At 57.9% G+C, this 18,702-nt stretch overlaps 1 protein-coding gene across 2 annotated transcripts in view; it reads right to left on the bottom strand.

The window, feature by feature from the left end:
- Positions 1-18,041, bottom strand: part of PRKCD (protein kinase C delta) — a 29,056-nt gene extending 11,015 nt beyond the window's left edge. The window contains exons 1-3 of one of the 2 annotated variants that reach the window (XM_088798473.1): positions 17,820-18,041; positions 1,586-1,708; positions 230-429 (exon numbers count right to left, since the gene is read on the bottom strand). In XM_088798473.1, coding sequence (XP_088654599.1) covers positions 230-429; positions 1,586-1,700 — 315 coding nt within the window. In that variant the 5' untranslated portion in view covers positions 1,701-1,708; positions 17,820-18,041. The remainder of the gene's footprint in view (positions 1-229; positions 430-1,585; positions 1,709-17,819) is intronic. The other variant, XM_088798474.1, reaches the window with a different exon arrangement.
- Positions 18,042-18,702: the final 661 nt, after the last annotated feature.

Below are 18,702 nucleotides of genomic sequence, written 5' to 3'. Positions count from 1 at the left end.
GCTCATTTCATCTGAACAGCTGACCTGAGGTAGGGTCTTTAACAGCTTTTCCTTTTTACAGATTTGGAAACGGGCTCAGAGAAGTTGGGGATTTGATAAATCGCAGAGCCCGGATTCAAACTCAGGCTATGTCGGCTGCAAAGCTGCACTCAGCCATCCTCACTCAACACACACACACGCACACACACACACGCACACGCGTGCACAACCGCAGCTCAGTGCCCCTCACCCAGAACTCGGCCTTGCCATTGTTCTTCTTGCAGCGCTCGGCCAGCACTGACACGCCCACTGTCACCTCGGACATCGGCTCCTCAGCTGCCCGCATCAGCACAATCTGGATGACGCGGCCCTCGTATATGTGGGCATCAAACGTGGACTTCCACTCCGGGTACATGGTGGGCTTCTTCTGCACCAGCGTTTTCCCACGCTCTGCAAAAGAGGCCAAGCTGGCCAGATCAGGTGAGGGCCCCTCTGTCCCTCCCTTCCCGGACGTCCCACAGCCTTCAGCCCTGAGAGCATCTGCCTGGCTCTTTCTCCCCGAGGGCCCACCATGGCTTCCTAGTGTCCTCGGGACGGAGTCTCTACTCCTCAGCCAGCACGACTGTGCCCTGCTCACCTCACCAGCCTCATCTCAACACAGCGCACTCCGGAACACAGAACTGTTGGCAGTTCGTCTTGGGCGACCTGCCAGGTCCCACCTCCCGGCCTTTGCTCCTGCTCTTCCATCTTTCTGTGACCGTCTTCCTCTAGCCCCACTTACATGTCCCCTTCCCTATGCTTTCACTCAGTAAACACGGCTGAGCGCTCCCACATGCCAGCCCCCTGTACTGGAGGCAAGGAACATGGCAGAAAGAAAAGTTGAACTTGGTGTCTGCCCTCCGAGAGCTTGAGTCCCAGGTAGAGACATGAACCAGTTCTTCCCTCAAGTAAATGTTACATCATGGCTGTAATGAAATTGAAGCAGGCAAGGCAGGTGGTTCTAGACCCACCCATGTCAGGGGGCCTGCCCCAGCTTAAGGTTTGGGAAGGCTTCCTGGAGGAAGGGACAGTTCAGCTGAGACCTAAAGGATGAGCCAGGGTTCACCGGATGAGGGCAGAAGCGAGAAGGAATGCCGTGAGATGTTCGCCTCTTCCAGGAAGACACCCCAAACCTCTCAGCCTGGGAGGGTGCCTCCTCTCAGCTTCCCAGTCACAGGACTTATTGTCTGGCTCCCCCACCTGACTGTGAACCCCACGAAGGCAGGACCAGCTCTGGGACACAGCAGTGTCCTAAGTGCCCAGCATAGGGCCTGGCATAGTAGATGGACACGGGGAAGCTGTTCGGTGAAACCACCCATGAGGAAGGAGCCAGAAGCCCCAAGCTCTAGTGAGGGCTCCACGCAGCCAGTGCTGGAGGCCCTATAGGCACGTGGTGGCCTCTGCTGTCCTGCACCCACAGCGGGGAGGGGCAGGGAGATGAGGATGAGGAAAAGTAGTGTCCCTCAGTGGTTCTGGGGGAACAAGGCCTGGACCCCGCCAGGACCTCCCGCTGTGCCGACTCCCGAGTGCTGCTGCCCCTTCTCCGGGGTCCAGCCTCCAGGCCTACCTGTGCTGAGCGCCTCCTTCATCTTCACGGCACAGAAGGGCGGGTTTGCCTCATCCGCGGCCTGCAGGGAGCCCAGCTCGTAGGAGTTGAAGGCAATGCGCAGGAACGGTGCCATGATGGAGCCTGCAGGGGGGTTGTGTGGACAGAAAGGCTGAGGCGAGGCAGCAGGGCAGGCCAGCAGAACAGCCCTGGGAGGGGTCAGGTATCCGCTCCCCGCAGGCTCTCACAGCATTGAGTCTGGCCTACACAGTTCTTAAAATGCACTAATCCTAGTTGCCAATGTTAAAATTGAGACGTTTTATGTAAGTCTAGATTTGTGGCATCCCTGGTAAAACTAGAAGATGGGACATCAGGCAAGAGTTGGCTGGCACTGCTCCCTTGGTCGGCCACCCCTGCCAGTCTACTCCAGGCAGGGACTCCTTTTCACTCCTCTCCAAAACCTATGTGGATCCTGTGGACCTTTGGGTCTGTGACTCCATTCCTTTGGAGAGTCATTCAATGCCTCTAATATCCAACTGTGCACACCTACTAAGTGCCAGGTACCCAGCATGTGCTGCCCAAGATGGGCAGGAGAGTGCCTCTTCCTCCCCACACCTTACCCACTCAGCCCTTCTTGGTTTTCAAAATATTTTGCTCCTAACTACCCAGACAGACAAGCAGGGCCAAGAGGACCACCCCTACTTTTCAGACAGGAAAACTGACACCCTGAGGCCACGCCAGAACCTAAAGCTGGGATTCCACTAATGAAGCACCCCCTTCATTCAGAGGCCAGGGCAGTGCAGGGTCCGCCCACATCAGTGGCCTGACCCTTCTGAACCCGAGCCCCTTGGGGTCAGGGGACTCTCGCCTACCCAGAAGGTTGCCAGCTCTTTCAAACAAACTTGTTTCCAAATATAAAACTATTTTAATGTTCCATGTAATGCTGAGTTTGCTTTTTGAAACCACACGTTGGTCCCACATTCCTCCATTCCTCACCATTCTTCAAATGGAGGGGTCACTACAGGCAGTGACGCCAAGGGTCTGTGGGCTGCCATTCGTGGAGGAAGCTCACATGTGCAAGCCCACGCCGGCACACTCATACACCTACTCGAACACTGGCTCCAGGCCTGGGCCCCACACAGAAGGGTCCTGCACAACCTCGGCTGAAGGAACTCTCACTCATCTATTGCACGTAACTATGCACTTGTACTCCATGCGGAGCATAGGCCAGCAGAGAAGCACACTCAGACATGCACCCCGACCCACACACATGGACGAGAGCACATGCAGCAGCTACCCAGCCCTGGGATGGCTCCCTGGCTCCCCCACAGGCAGCCAGAGCCGCAACCAGGTCTGCTGGGAGCTCTCAGCCCAGATGAGCTCACAGGAAACTGACCTCAGACTGCATCCCAGCCCGGGGGCCTGGCCAGTCCTGAGGCCAGCAGCCAGAGCAGAGAGCAGAGGACAGGAGGGGCAGACACCACCATGTCCCCTGCCTAGGCCTGGCTCCTACTCAGAGGGAGTGACAGTGGGTGTGCGAACTCGTGTCTGAGATCAGGCCCCAAAGCCTTCAGCCTGAGCCCAGCCAGGCCAGGCGCCATGACCTCTCGGTAGAAGGGAGGGAGAGCCAGCTGTGGGCTGGAGCATGCGTGAGTGTGCGAGGTGGTGTGTGAGGCTGCATGTAGGTGACAGCGCAGCTGTGGAGATGTGTGTCTGCAAGGACATGTGAGTGGGTGACACGTGGTAGGCACTCAGGTAATGTTGAAGTGAAGAGCGAGTTGCACGGGCCTGGCTGGGAGTGGGTGTAGGAGTCTGGGTGAGTGTCCCAAACTCCCAGGCCAAGAAGACATCATGCCCTTTCCCGTCACCCTGCCTGGCCTGGGGGTCCAAGGTGTGCAGCATCCAGATCATGCTCCCTGGGGATCCAGAATGACTGGGGGGTGGGGGGGCCACTGCACAGCACAAACTTGCCACACGTCTGCGTCCACTCCCAGGGCCTGAGCCCAGCAGACATGGCTCAGCCCCATGCTTCCTGACAAGATAACCTCGAGATCTCCAGGTGGGGAAATGACAGGCTTTCTGAGTGTCTCAGAGGATGAGGGTTGAATGGGCAGGTGGACAGGGATAAGAGAAGTAGTTGTGCCGCAGGGGCTTGGCTCCCAGGGGAGACTGGGTCAGGGCAGCCTCAGGTGGCCAAATGATGACGGTCAAGCTGCCTGGGTACAAGACCCTGATACCAATGCTGCCTTGGCTGTGCAACTCTGTGCAGGGCACTTGGCCTCTCGGAGTCTCAGCCCCACCCTCCCACCTTCCAGATGAGGAATGGTCCTTGGTGTAGGGTTGTCATGATGAGAACTTGTGTAGGGACGAGAGCCAACATCAACCCCACAGGCCCCGGGGTGGGCTCTTTCTAATGCTATCACCCCTTCTTGCTTGCAGCACCCATCTCTCACCTTTGCACGTTCCTTCCCAGTTTCCGAAGTACACTCACATTCCCCACAGCATCCATTCCACCTTCCCATCAGCCCAGGATGACAGTCCTGATAACTGGGCCCACCTCTCAGATAGGGAACCAAGTCCCACGGAGCTGCTCATCCTGAAGCTGTGGGCACGGCAAACACCTGCTGGCAGCTCCTCCTCCCCACCGCCTCCCCTTGGGGCCCAGCTATGACCTCCCCTGCCTCCAGGTGGCATGGGGACTGCCCCAGGGCTGCATGGAGGAGGGGTGAGTGGAGGGTGTGAGAGAAGCCCCAGAAGGGTGAGGCACAACCCAGCCCGGCAGGCGGCCCATTAGGCCTACCCTCCAGCTCTCTGCAGTCACTCAGAGCAGCTGCTGTTCACAGTTAGCTAGAAGCCACAGGAGGGAAAACCACAACCACAGCAGGCCCTGACCCCAAACCTGCACTGCCAGGCCACAGTGCCACAAGGAGGGAGACCTCCTGGGGCTCCTTGGCAGTAACCCTAGGGTTAGGTCACCTAGTGCCAACTTCCTAAGACTAAAACTAGAGCATGGGTCCTGCCAGGTTCTACCACCTCCTCCACCCCAGTTGCACTGCTGGGACCCCAGGAAGGAGACAGACACCATGAGCTGGCATCTTCCCCCATCACCGTGTGACTCTGAGAGAGGTTTTGGGCCCCTGCACACTGAGTATGCCCTTCACAGTGGCACCAGTCACCCACCTACGTCGCAGAGGGTCTGAACACCGGTGGGAAGGCCACAGGGTACAGAAACGGCAGAAAAGCAAGGTGTGCCGACTATTTATAGCCCCATGCAAATAGGCCCAGGCCCACAGGCCCCAGAGGAAGGCCACTGTCTCAGCCCCATCACCATAGGGGTGGCAGGGACTTGACCCCACACAGGGCTCCGTAGGGACCAGCTCCTTGAAGCCGGCTGAGGCCAGCCAGGCCTTTCCCAGCCAGCTGTGGGCTCCTAGTCTCTGTCCTCCTGCTTCTGGAGCACACAGTGGAGGCAGCCCAATGACGCAGAGAGCACTGGACTTGGAATCGAAAGGTCTGGGTGTGAATCCCAGAGCCCCCACTTACAAGAAGGACCATCCTTCTCTGATGCCAACAACACACCAGACTAGCCTTGTAAGGGCATTAACATACTTTATCCCTATGCAAGTCCAGGAGATGAGTATTTTACTGATGAAGAAACAGGCTCAGGAAGGCTAAGTGACTTGCCCAAGATCACACAGCCCGTAGGTGGTGGAAGGATTTCAATCCAGGCCTGCCTGACGTTTCAGCCCACAAACTTTCCAGTGCACCATGTCAGGAAGAAGAGATGAAGGGAAAGAGGGGGCAGAAGTAGAAATAAGTGTGCCAGGAGCAGCACAGACGACACTCTCCTGAGGACAAATAGGGAGGTGAGGACACCAGGAGACGGTACCCTGTGCTTGACGCGTCTAGACTGGCCCTGCCCTGCCCTTGAGGACCACACCCCTTCTATACACCGAGGAGCTGCTGCCTTCCGTCCTGTCCCAGCCGCTTGGGCCAGCCTCCAGTTCTCAAAACCTGAGCAAGGCTTGGCCGCACTGGATTCCAGCCCCAGGGGGTGAGGGCCCACTAGGCCTGCTCCCCACCCTGCCCTAGACGAGCAGCCCAGAGGGAAGGAAAGGTAGTGCTGGGCCAGGACAGAGCAGGCATGTCATCTCCTCAGGGCGATGGCAACCTGTTCCCAGCCAGTCCAGGGCAGTGGGCAAGGCTGCCCTCGAGCTGATCAGCGTGACCACACTGGTTGGAGCTCTTGGGACACAGAGGACAAGTATGCATGTTGCACAGCCACATGTGTGCACGTGAGTGTGTCCCAGCAAAGGAGGCAGGGTGGGGAACATGACGTGAGGAGGGCACCACCAGGAACAGGAATACATTTTCTAATTTTTCTACAACCACATTAAGTTTGATAATAATTTTGTTGAAGGTGAAAAATAAAACTCAGCAAGCCAAAATTTCAGCCTTTCAGAGATTGATGTGCCCATATTTTTGTACAGAGGGGGAAAGTGAGGACGACGAGGGCCCCTTGGTCTGCAGAGCCAGCCTGTTGCCTCCACTCCAGCACTTCCCTGGCATTTGATTCTGTCTCACAGGCCACAGGGGCATGCCCACTGGACAGAGGAGCAAAGTGGGACCTGAAACAAAAGGCCGTGGCCAGGCTCTTGGAGCGTACGGGAATGTGGTGGGAGGCTCCTTCACAAAATGTACCCGAAATCAGGAGGTGGCAGGCTGAGGTCCAGGAAAGCAAGGGTAAGTAGAGATCAGCTGAGGCCTCTGGTGGGTCAGGTGTCTGCTCCCTTAAACAGACCCCTGAGGAGCAGAGGACGCTGCTCCATGCAACCCTCTCCTCACACACCTTGGCGCAGCCCCGGCTGCCCGCCTATGGAAGGCACCACCGGCCCCGTCAAGACTGGGTGGGGGTGGTGTCGGCGCAGGCCCTCCTAGAGATGCAGCTCCTGCCTGGACCCTGCCAAGGTCCAGCCCACATAGGCCTTGAAGGATGAGTGAAGGAGGGAGGAGGCACGTGAGGCCCAGGCAGTGGGAGGGAAGGAGATCGACAGGGAGTGTGATGAGCAGGAGGAAGCAGGACTGTCCCTGGCAGAGTTGCAACAGGGCAAGGGGGCTGGGTGTGGTGGAAGCTGCTGGGCTGGGCAGGTAGGCGGGTAGCAGCTTGGCTAGGAGGCTGGCCTCCCCAGGCAGCCTTCCCAGACGGAAGCAAGTTAAGGAGGCCACAGGAGTTTCACAACCCAGGAAATCGGCTCAGCAAGAAGAGCAGGAGGCAGGGGAAGGGAAGGGCTAGCAAGACCCTCCCAGGGCCCCCACCAGGGCCTAGCCACCACGTCCCTAGCCCTGTCCTGGGAGGAGCAGCAGCTGTGGTCTGAGGTCATGGTCATGTCCCAGAACGGGGGCAACTCCCTCCCCACACCTGCTCCTCCCCAGAACTAGCTCCTTCTCGCCCTCACCCCCCCACACACCAACCACTGCCTCGACTATCTTCCCTTTCCCTAGGGACCTCTCCCATCTGTTACCACTCCTGGCCCCTCCCCATTCATTCTTCCCACAGCTTGGAACTTCCTGGGCTCCCACAGCCCTTGGAGAAAGCCCACGCCTCAGCCTGGCCCTGGCCTGTGCTCCATCTCAACTCTCACCTTTGGCTATTCTGTGAATACTCCTAAATGTCCACTTTCAAGTCTCCCTATTTTGTTTTGTTTTTTTATAATTTATTTTTTAAATTTATTGGGGTGACAATTGTTAGTAAAATTACATAGATTTCAGGTATACAATTCTGTATTACATCATCTATAAATCCCATTGTGTGTTCACCACCCAGAGTCAGTTCTCCTTCCATCACCATATATTTGATCCCCCTTACCCTCATCACCCATCCCCCTCCCCCCTTACCCTCTGGTAAGTCTCCCTGTTTTTGCATACGCAGTTCCCTCAGCCAGACTGTCCTCCTCCATTCCTATGTACCTTCCATACAGTTCTAAAGGTCAGACCTGGGGGATCCTCCCCCACTCGCCAGGAAGCCAGCTGTTCCCCGACCCCATGCCCTCCCTCAGGTACCCGGTGCAGGTGTCTGGGGTCCTGCTCCTGCTGAGGACTTGGGCCTGTTGTCTGGGCCATGTCTGCCTCTAGCTCAGCCTTCTCAGCCCTGGCCACACACCTGACTGTCCAGGGGATATTCAAAATGTCCACTGCTTGGTTCAGCCCAGACCCCTGGAATCAGATGGTAATCAGCGGTGAGATGAGCAGTATGATTAAAACTTCCGCAATTGTGAAAGGGGTAACAATACCTTAGGAATCAAAGAAAGACCTGGGCCCTCTTCCCAGGAAACACATGCATGTGACATCTGCACATGACAGGTTGGGGGCTGCAGGTTCCAAACGCCCGGCCCAGCCCCAGGTCACCCCCAGACCTCCTCAGGCCCAGCAAGCAGGCCTCACAGTGACAAGACACCCCAAGCCCATGCAACTCACAGTATGGTGGGGGCAGTCACGTAAATATGTAATTGCAGAGGAGGCTATGACTCGCTCAGGCAGTGAGCAGAAGGAAAAGAGTGACAGGAGCTGAGGCCCGGAGAGTCTGTTGGCTGGGGGGCCAGGAGGGCTTCAGTTTGAGGGATGAGCAGAGGTGTTATGGGCCCACCCAGCCAGAGGGTCTGGAAGGGTCTGAGAAGCAAGACTTGGGACCCTGGCTGGCATCGGCTCACACCCAGCCCTGCCAGCAGGTGTGGGGAGTAGGACCTCCTTGGGGGCATAGCTCACACCAGGCACAGGCCTCGAGTCACTCAGTTAGCCCTAGGATTGGGGAAGCCCTTGGCTCAGCCAGAGAGAGGAAGCCGAGTACCTGAGGGAAAGACAAAGGCCCCTTCATGGCAGGACTGAGGACAAGGGGCCTCTGTGAGAGGCCGGGGGGTACGTGAGGGCCTCTCCCAGAATAACCACACACGTGCACCCACGGCACACCCACCAACCCACAGTTACACATGGGGAGCCCTGCTTGCAGTTGGGGACACACACACAGACAGCTGTGGCCACAGGCACACACACACTCCTATGACAACTCAGTGACACCCACACTGAGAAACACCCCCTCATTCACTGGCTCTCACGTGTCGACAGACATCCCACAACAGGCCCACGCAGACCACAGAGGACATTAACACCCCTGTGCATTCACCAGCAGAGATCCATGTACACACAGAGTGACACAGCACATAATGTACACATGGGCACAAAATACACACACACAAGCCAGGAAGAACCCACACACGCCTGACGAGGGTCTACGGCAGACCCTCAGGCACAAGGGCTGGGGAGATGAGGTGGAGGGAAGGGCATCTGAGTGCCAGGCGGGCTATGCCTCCCAACTGAGGGATGTGGAAAAAGTCCCTCCTGGCCCAGAGCAAAGTCCAAAGTGCGCCAGGGAAGGAGCAGCCAGGTCAGGCTCACAGCTGGGCAGGCCTCCTCTGCCCGCCTGCCTGACGGGAAGTCAACGGAGGCTGACGATGAGGCCGGGGGTCACAGGTGGCAGTCACAGGCCTGGCACACACAAGCAGAGGGCTGGCACCTGTGAGGGTGGGACAACTACGTCAGGCTCCCCACACATGACCTCCATGGAGCTCCAGACTGACTAGGCAGAAACTGCCACAGAGAGGTGGAGCAGTTCACCCGAAGCCACAAACTCAGTGGGGCAGCCCCCTTCAAAAGCGGAGAGGGACCCTCTGGCTCTCACACCGGCCATGCCCATCTGGCCTCCAGGGGTGCAAGGGCCTGTGCATGTGACTGGGGGTGGGAACGGCTCCTCCACAGCCCCCACAGAGGTGGGCCCCACGTCTGCTCCTCAGCTCTTCTTTCTCTCCGTGCACCCACTGCGGTCATCTCCTAGAGTTCCCATGATTTTCCTGATGGTGGACAATCATCTTTGGGGAAAGGTGAGATGGCCACCTAAGGCCACTTTTGCCATCCATCCATCCCCACAAGGGGAAAGGGCCCAGATGAAGCCTCTTCACTTCAGGGATCAGGAGAAAGCCGGGGAGAGGCAGGGCTGTAGCGTGCATCCCACGGCAGGCAATGAACAGAGGAACTGGAGAGAGGGCCTAGGTGTGGGCTGGACAGGTCTAGCTCAGATCGCGTCTTCCCTGCGTGCCCTGCAAGCTTGGCCACAGTGCTGCAGCGTCATATGTAAAAGGGACTGGTCTTGCTTGCCGAGGAGGTTGTGCTGAGTGCAGCTCCTGGCGCTGAGGCAGCTGTCACCATCAGCGTTATCACCACTGTCATCCTTATAACCCGGCCCTCTCCCAATCCACCCCACTGCCCATTTCCACTCAGCCCTGCAGTGCCCTGCTCTGGTCTGCTGCTCTGGGAAGAGACAGGCCTGGGCAAAGACAGCCTGAGTCCACCGGCAGACTCCAGGTCAGCCGTTATCCTTCTCAGGGCCTAGTCCCGTCTTGACAATAGACACGTCTAAGCTTTCTCCAGCCCTGATACTAGAAGACCCTACAATCTTCCTCCTGTCTCCAGCCACGCCCACCCGCCCCCAGAACCCACAGCCCATACCAAGCAGACATCTGATCCGGTCTCGGGCCTTGGCAACTGGCTGCTCCACTGCACCTGTTTACCCAACACAGCCGTAGACATGATCCAAAGCTTCCGGGGCTGTTGTGAAAACAGCAGTTCAGCCACCACAAACCTGCCCTCCTGGGCACCTTGGCAGGAACCTTCGAGGGACAGCCATCCTGGACCTGTACCCAGAGCCTCTCAAACTTCCCAACAAAGGCCCACAGAACCCTCTCCATTCTGCTCTGTGCATGCTACCTTGAACTCTCAGGTCACTTTCAGCCCAGACCCTCTGGAACCCACCTGCCTCCCCAACCTCATCACACTCTAGAGGTGCGCCAACACATCCAAAACAGACCAGCTGATGTTCTCCCAGTCCAGCGCCTCCATCTCCTAGCAGCACCAGTGCCTGCCCCGTTGTTCAGACCAGAGACTGGGGGTCCTTGTCCTCCCCCCTCCTCCCCACCCAGCAACACTATCATTTCTGCCTCTGTGGTCTGTCCTGAAGTCCCCTCTTCTCTTCAGTCTGTTACCCCCTTGCTGGCACCGTCATCTTCCCCAGCGCTGCACCTGCCTGCTCACTGCTCTCCATCCTCTGCTCCAGCCCCTGCGTCCCTCTGCCCCAGGACTAGGTGGGACTCTTAAAACAATAAAGCAGATCTCATCACTCCCTGCCCAAGCCCCCAGTGTTGCCTGTTTGCCCTGATAAGCCCAGACACCTCTCCCTGGCCTGCCTCACCCAACCAGCTCCCATTAGCTCCCTGACCTCCTCAAGCCACTGTCCTCCCTCACTCCTCTGCCCTTGCCACAAGGACCCCTTTTAGTTCCCTGAACAACCAAGTCCCATCCTGCTTAGGAGCTTCTGCGCTTGCTGTTCTATCTCCTGGGCCCCTTCCTCAAAATACACACTGGTTCCTTCTTCTTATTCAGGTCTCAGATGGACACTCCCTGATCTGCCCATTTCACAGATGAGGCAACTGAGGCTCAAATCAGTCCAGTCCCTGGCTTAAGAGTACACCGCCAGTAAATGTCCAGAAAGAATTTGAACCCAAGTCTGTCTACTGCCTGCAGAGGCCTTGCTCCTAAACCTTCAGGATGCCCTTATTCACCCTCTTGGCCCAGGCCCCTGCCAATCTCTAGCCCTTCAGCCTCCTGGCCCCTGCCAACTACCCCACCATCTTTACCATGCTAACACCCGAGGCTCCAAGCCTCTTGGCTCCGGATAGCAAAGGCCAAAGCTCAGCTCAACCCTCACTGACCTTCTGCATGTCCCTGGGACAGGCAGGTACCTGCCATCAGCTGCCATTTGTCAAAGATGTGTGTGTAGGGGGCATTTCTAGCTCCCACCACTCCTCCAGCCTTCATCAGCCCCAGCCCAAAGGCTGACTCCAGGGGTCTGAAGGGTAAGGCAGGCTGGCAGGATGGCTCACTATCCACCCCTCATCACCAGCCTCAGCTGCTCCAAGCCCAATGTCCTGTGGGGGGCCAGAGCACGGGAAGGGGCTCGGGGGAGGCCTGAGGGGGCAGCAGGCAGCTGCAGACTGCCTTTCCCTTCTATTTGTCATGAGATCTATTTTTCTCCCTTTGAAAGGGAGTGAGGGGGAGAAGAGCAGGAAGGGGCTGGGCGCTGAGTGGGCACAGCTGCTCCACCCTGGACCTCCTCTCCTCAGAGGACATGGAACCTATTGAACCCACGGAACCCTCCCCACCCTGCAAAATTGCCTGTGGAGGGAGACTCAAGGGGGGATGAGGGAACCAGAGACCTGGCTTCTCAGCCAGGCTCTGCAGCCATCTGGCCCTGTGACACTGGGCCAATGCCGGGGCCATCAGACATAATAACCCCATCATCGGTACCACTTGCTGTTTTTTGAACAGTTACCATGAGCCGGGTGCTAAGTGATTTACATAACTACAGTTGCTACTCCTTAAACACTAATAATGTGTCAGGCCCAGTGCTAGCTACTTTGCATACATTTTCTGTTGTTTCTGGCACAACCCAATATAGGTGGATGCTATCATTGTCTCATTTGTCAGAGGGGGAAACAGGCACTGGACCTCAAAGCCACTTGCCCAGGTTCATTCAGACAGTGGCTTGGAGCTGCCTCATCCCAGAGATGCAGCCCAGCCATGGCCACTCATATGCAAGGGGCCATGCCGGCCAGAGCTAATGCTCTAAGCCTTAGCTTACAGGCCTGGAGCAAAGGAGGAGCAGGGATTGTGGGGCCTGGGAGGGAACTTCATGGCCTCAGACCCTCTCCCTGAGTCTCCATCCAGGCCTGGCCAGTCGGCCTAATCCACTGGCCAAACACTGCTCCCCTCACAGGCAAGGCCAGGGCGGGGCAAGCCACAGACAGAGGGCTGGTCAGTCCCATTCTGAAACCACTTCCTGGGCAGCCCAGAGGAAGTGAGCCTCCGGAAACACCTCGGATGGACGGGTCTCTCCCCTGGGCCTAGGCCTTGGAAAGTACACAGATGACCCAGGAGAAGTACCCTTTCTGCCTTCCAGTCCTCAGAGCCCAGCAACACCATTTCTACCAGGCATAGACACTGTGTGGGGACTGAAGAGCTGACAGGATCCCCACTCGCCTGGGAGCACCTTGGCCCATGACCACAGGCAGCCCACTTCCTTCTCTGTGGCAGCAGCCATAACCGGTGCCAGCACAGCTGACATGGCCCCTCCCCCCACCCATGCTCCCCATTTCAAAGCCAAGCCCTGGTCATCCTGGGGGCCAAGGCCAGGTGGGCAGGCTAGCCAGTGAGTGCCTGGGCAGAGCCCACCTCCCAGTGTGGCCCAGCCCCCTTGAGCACCTGTGGTCACAGCTACACCTCAAACCTCACTCTCAGTGCCAGACACAGGCTGGGCTGTGACCCTGACCAAGGACGGCCCCCTTCCTGACCCAAAGTGGGCAGAGTGTGGTGTATGTGGGCAGGCGTCTGAGTACAAGGATGACTGGTGAGCACCTACGTGCATGTTTGGGCGTGCCTGTGGGTGAGTGCATACGAACACCTGTGTAGGTGTGTGCACATGAGCATGTGTACACACTCACGGGTCTGTGACCATGGGTGCCGAGTGTTGCCTCAGTTTCTGTATCCCCGTGAGAGCACAGTATATATGTCTATGCGGCCAAGTAGGTGACGCTTGAGAACTGAAAGGGGGCTGGCTCCAAGGCTAATTAATGGAACCTCTTAGGGAATGCGGCTCAGTGCTGGGAGGGGATGGGCCCCTGACCTCAGCCAGCCAAGGGCACATCATCTCCTCCCCACCAGATTTGCGGGAGATTGAATAACAGAAGACCCAATGGATACCCTGCGTTTGTTCATCCCCAACTCTCACCCTCACCCTAGGAGTGAGGGCCTTGCCTTCCTGCACCCCTCTGCCCCAATTAGGCCCACTTGTCTAATCACCCCCAAGACCTGTAGATGCTTGAAAGTCAGTAAGGGCTGCAAGTCGGGAGTTGATCAGGGAGGACTCCTGGAGAAAAGACCTTTGCCATCCCTCCCCGCTGTCTCTATCTGGTCCCAAAGACCCTCAGCATCCCCTGCCATCCCCCCTGAATCCTGCTCACTGGGCTCTGGACATGCAATGGGTAACCCCAGGCTGCGTTCATCGCAATGGGGGCTGGAGGAGGAAAGGCTGGCCCCAAAGGAAGGAATTTCTAGCTTTATGAGGGGCCTCAGAGACTAGCCTTCCCCAACATTCCTTAGGGACTCAGCCCAGTTCACCCTGAATCTGGGGGCTGGGGAGGGGGATTTAGAGTCCCTCCTCTGGCTCCAGAGAGGCTGGGGAAATGGGGGAACGGGGGTCTGTAAGGGAGCTCAGTAATGCCAAGAGCTGGAAGATTTCGTTGCATTCCTAGCTCGGTATCAAACCCACTGTAGGGCCCAGCACAAACCTCAGTTTCCCTGTGTGATGATGAGGATAGCCTGAGGCAGAGAACAGAAACCTGAAAAGCTGAGATATCCACTCTCAACCTTTGGCTCACACACCACCTTCTCTCTCTGACCAGCAAAGTGTCACCACTCCTCGCCCAAAACCACTGGTGGGCCCCAGGCTTCTAAGCTCCAAGGCCAAAGTTTTTCCTGGGCCAGATGCCAGTTCCAGGCAGGACGCACTCATACTCAGGACAAACTGCACCCCTCTCTGGGCACCCAGGCCCCATGCCTAGATGGAGGAGTCGGTGCACTGTCCCCACCCACAACTGAGTCCCAGGATGGAAGGGGAGGAGCCCAGAGAGGAAGTCTACCCTGTCCACTGGCCATCTGTCTAAGAGGACCTAGTTTTACTCGGGGCTCCTGGCTCCCCCTTGCCTTTAGTCCTGGCTCCTGCTGCCACCGCCACCACATAACAATCACCAGAGGAAATAGACCTGCAACCCTCACCTGAGTCAGTTCCCAACAGATCTGCAGGAACAAGAGAAAACAGCTGAGCAGGAGGCATCACCAAACAGGCTCTCCTCATCATTCAGCCCCAGCATGACTTACACAGGCCGGGCTCAGCCTCATCTGACTGACCTTAGGCGTCTTTGAACTTGGCTTTCTCTTCTGTGAAATGGGGTGTTGGGCCCAGCTTTTCCAGGGCACTGGCTATAGATCCACTCCATGCTAGGGGCTGGAATACTGTCTCAGCCCTCAGAACCCTTCCAAGCTACAGACACAGAAGAAAGCTATTCCTAATCCTCCTGTCTACAAAAGATTGTCCTGTGGGCTTAGGAGACCTAGGGTGCAATCAGGTACCATTGCCTTGTGGCCTGGGGCAATTCCTCAAGTTTGTCTCATCTTAAAATGGGGAGAATACACCTTCCCAGGTGGTTTCCAGGCTCCAATAATGTGACATGCCAGTTCCTGTGCTGGATTCCTACTGGGAGTGCCAAGTGAATAGTGATACTTTTTTGTTCCTTGTTTTGCATCTTCTAGTAGAAGTGATTCTCACATTACTGTTGTGCCCATTATACAGCTAAAAGAAACTGAGGCCCACGGAGCTCCTGGAAGGAAGGAATAGCAAAGGCAGCAAGGTGCCCTGGGTGTCCTGGTTGAAAGACCTGAGCACTTTTTCTGCATGCCAGGCCTCCACAAAACATGCCCCTCTTCAGATGTGAGCCCCTCCTCCAGCTGAAGATTCCCATCACCATTCCCTGGGGACCAAGACATCCTCAGGCTTTATCTTTTTGTCTGTACTTTAAGTTACTTCTAATTTTAATTTAAACTCCAATTAGCTGTGCCAGCTAAACGGTGTCAGTGCCCTGCAGTCACAGCTCCAAATCACCCCTCACCGCTCTCCCCACCACTGCTGCTGAGACTGGGGGGAGGGGTGTCATGTGGGATGAACAGGGCTGGATGCTGGGAGGGTTTCTGTCAGTCGTCTTCCCTCTCACAAGCAGCCTGGTCAAAGGGATGGGAGGCAGACAACAGACAGATTCCCCGGGAGGAAACTGGGTTGGGGGACTATCTGGGCTTTTATTAGCCCCAGCTCCCAGGAGAATAGGGACCATACAGTTGGGGGGGAGGTGGTCACCAAATAAGACTTAGCATGTGCTGAGCTCTCACTATGGGCTAAGGCTGTGCTAAAGAACCTTTGACACAGGACCTCTAGTCATCAACTCTCTCCATTCTGCAGATAAGGCAAGAGATTTAGAGAGGCCTAGCTCTGGTCTCTTGCTCTTTTAAGCCCAGGTCTTCTCTGGGTTCAGAGTCCAAGGTCTTGGTCACAACACTACAAACCCCAAGACTTGTCCTCTGGTGCCTGGCAACTTGGGGGGGTAGAGGAAGGTGAGAAATGAAGGTCTCCCCACATTCCCCAGGAGCCAGGGCAGGGCTAGAGCATGATGCGTGCACACCCACACACTGGGGCTCTCACCTTTCCTCCCAGCACTGTCACCCCAGGGCACAGGCACCACACACCTTGTTTCATCCCCTCTTGCTCCTGACACCCACGCCCAAGCACTCTCAGTTCCCCACAAGCACAGTTACTCCCGTAGCACACACTCACAGTTTCATACAGTCAGACTGTGAGTGTCCCACCAGTCACAGGCCCACACCACGTCTCGCCCCCTGCCCCAGTCCTGTCACACACCAGATCCCTTACAACACCCTACAGCCAGGTATAGCTGTCCTAACACCTCCACATCACACACACACACACACACACACACACACACACTCACACTCACTCTCTTCACAGCTGCCCTCTGCTGGCCTGTCCACCACACCCCAACTCAGTTCACAGCAGGAACAAGGAAACCTGATGGAACAGTCCCCTCTCTTGGTGACTTGGTCAGCCTGATCACAGCGGCTCAGTAGCAGAGGGAGAGGAAGAACATGTGAGTGTGTGTGCATGTGCGTGCGTGCGCGCGCACACACACACACACACACACACTGATAAAGACACACACGTGAACCTGGTGGGCTAGAACCCTAATACCAGGGGCTCCCACAATTAACAGCTTGAATATACTCATGGGCCAGTGGGTCACCACAACACACCCAGTGCAACATAGGACCCTCCAAACACACAGGGATGTACACACATAGTTGCAAAGGGCACACAGAGCTTCAGAACACCCAAACAGATACACACACACACACACACACACACACACACACACACACAAACATAGAGGCAAATCACACATGAGAAAAAGGAAAAAGGACTCACAGGGGCAAGCTCCAAACACAATGACAAAGGACACCCAAGCCGACACAGACACACAACATACCTACACGCTTAGACATACAAGCAACTCAGCTCACGAAGACAGGATCCATACATACAGGGCAGGGGCCAGAGGAGAAGGGGGTCAACCCTCCACTCACAGCAAATCCTTCTGATCAGGTTTAAGTGGGGGACTCAGTGGGGGAGGTGGGAAAGTGGGGCACTTCTGAAGGTGCCCACCTCCTTCTTCACCCCGCTTTCCTCCACCGTCTCCCCTCACCGGTCTGGGGCCCCAAAGGCGTGGTGTCTGGATTGCGGAGGGGTCTGGGGCACACAAGTCCTTGAACAGGCCACCAGGGTAGGGGGCTCAAAGGAGCTAAAGGGCGAGACGGGAAGGGGAGGGTGATGGAGACGAGCCACGCCCAGCCGGGAGACAGATGGAGAGACAGACCGAGAGACACAGAGACTGAAAGGAGATAGAGCGAGGAGGAGGCACCGCGCGGGCGGGGCTGGGATCCAGGGCCGGGAGGCGAGGCCCGGCGGACCGCCTGGTTTGGGCCGCGCTGTAGAAAAGGAGAGGTGGCGGGACAGGCTAGGGGCGGCGAGCGCTGGCCGGGGGCGCGGCTCCCGGAGGACGAGATCTAGGGGGCGGCGGGGGATGGGGGTGGGGCGAAGGGGCAAGCGAAGGGTGAAGGACTGACAGAGATCAGGGAGAGGCGGACGGGGGGAGGGGGTGGGGACAGATGGACGGACAGAGGGCCCCAGAGATTCGGGAGGGACGGGTGGACTTTCGAAGGAGATGGGGACACAGGCGGGTAGAGGGGCTGGAAGCAGACGGACAAGAGGGCCTCGGCCCCTACCGTTGAACCGAGGGACAGACAGACGGGGGTACGGAGGCACCGGCGGGTCCCGGGGCGCGGCGACACTTTCGCTGGCGGCGGATCAGTTTCTCAGTTTCGGAAACGGGAACCAGAGAGGGGAGGGGGAAGGGAGGGGCAGCGCGCCCTCGGGGTAGCTCGGATCCCACGTTTGGACCCGGCCCTCACTCACCTCCAGGCGCAGGGCCAGGCGCCAGGGGTCGCGGCAGCTGGGGTCCGGTTCCCGGCGCGGCTCCTGGGCGTGCGCTCAGACGTGGGTCTTGGTGGGGCCAGACCCGGACGGGCCCGGCGGCGGGTGAAGTACCGTCCCCGCCTCAGCGCGACCGGCGGGTGCCGGGGGTCGCTCCGGGGATCCCAGGGCCGCCGCCTCCCGCGCCGCTGCACACGGAAGTGCAAGGGGGCGGGGCGGGGCGACCTCACCCAGGTGCCGGCCCCGGCCCGCCCCCGGATCAGGGCCTGCCCCTCGAAGGCCCCGCCTCCGCGCGCTGGGAGCCGGAGTCCAGCATCTCTGCCTCTGCTCGAGTCACTCAGTGTCTGGGCCTCTCTGCCCTCCTCTCACACCTCGACCCCCGTCCCCCATCAGCTCACGTACCAGCCCTTAGAGGGGGCCGCATTTTACAGAGGACGCTGAGGCCCGACGGAGGGGGCGTTACCTCCGCCCCCACCCCGAAACACGCAAGCCGGGAGGCGCCCGCGGGGGTTCCCCAGATCCCGGCGCCCACGCCCGGGACTCCCCACCAGCCTGCTGGCCAGTCACGCCAGGCCTCTCTCTTTCTCTTCCTGTTGACTGGAGTGCAGACGCGGCGGGGCTCGGTGCCCGCCGCCAGGCCGGCTGGTCCCGGCCCTGCCCCTAGACGAGCTGGGAAGACTCCAGGGCGGGAGGCTCTAGCTGGTCTGCTGCTGGTCAGACGCTTCTGAGAGCGATCCCTACCCCGACCCCCCAGTGGTCCGCTCTCCCGGCCGGGCTTTCCAGAGCTCTCCATCGCCCCTGGCAGGCGCCTAAGCTTCCTTTCCAGACTTGGAACTTGGCTGTCAGGCATAACTCATTCATTCGT

Source organism: Rhinolophus sinicus, chromosome 5, assembly GCF_057876585.1.
Source record: "Rhinolophus sinicus isolate RSI-liver-muscle chromosome 5, RSI-T2T, whole genome shotgun sequence".
Classification (NCBI taxonomy): Eukaryota; Metazoa; Chordata; class Mammalia; order Chiroptera; family Rhinolophidae; genus Rhinolophus; species Rhinolophus sinicus.
The sequence above is the reverse complement of the archived record's forward strand: the minus strand, read 5'-3'. Positions and strand labels throughout refer to the sequence as shown.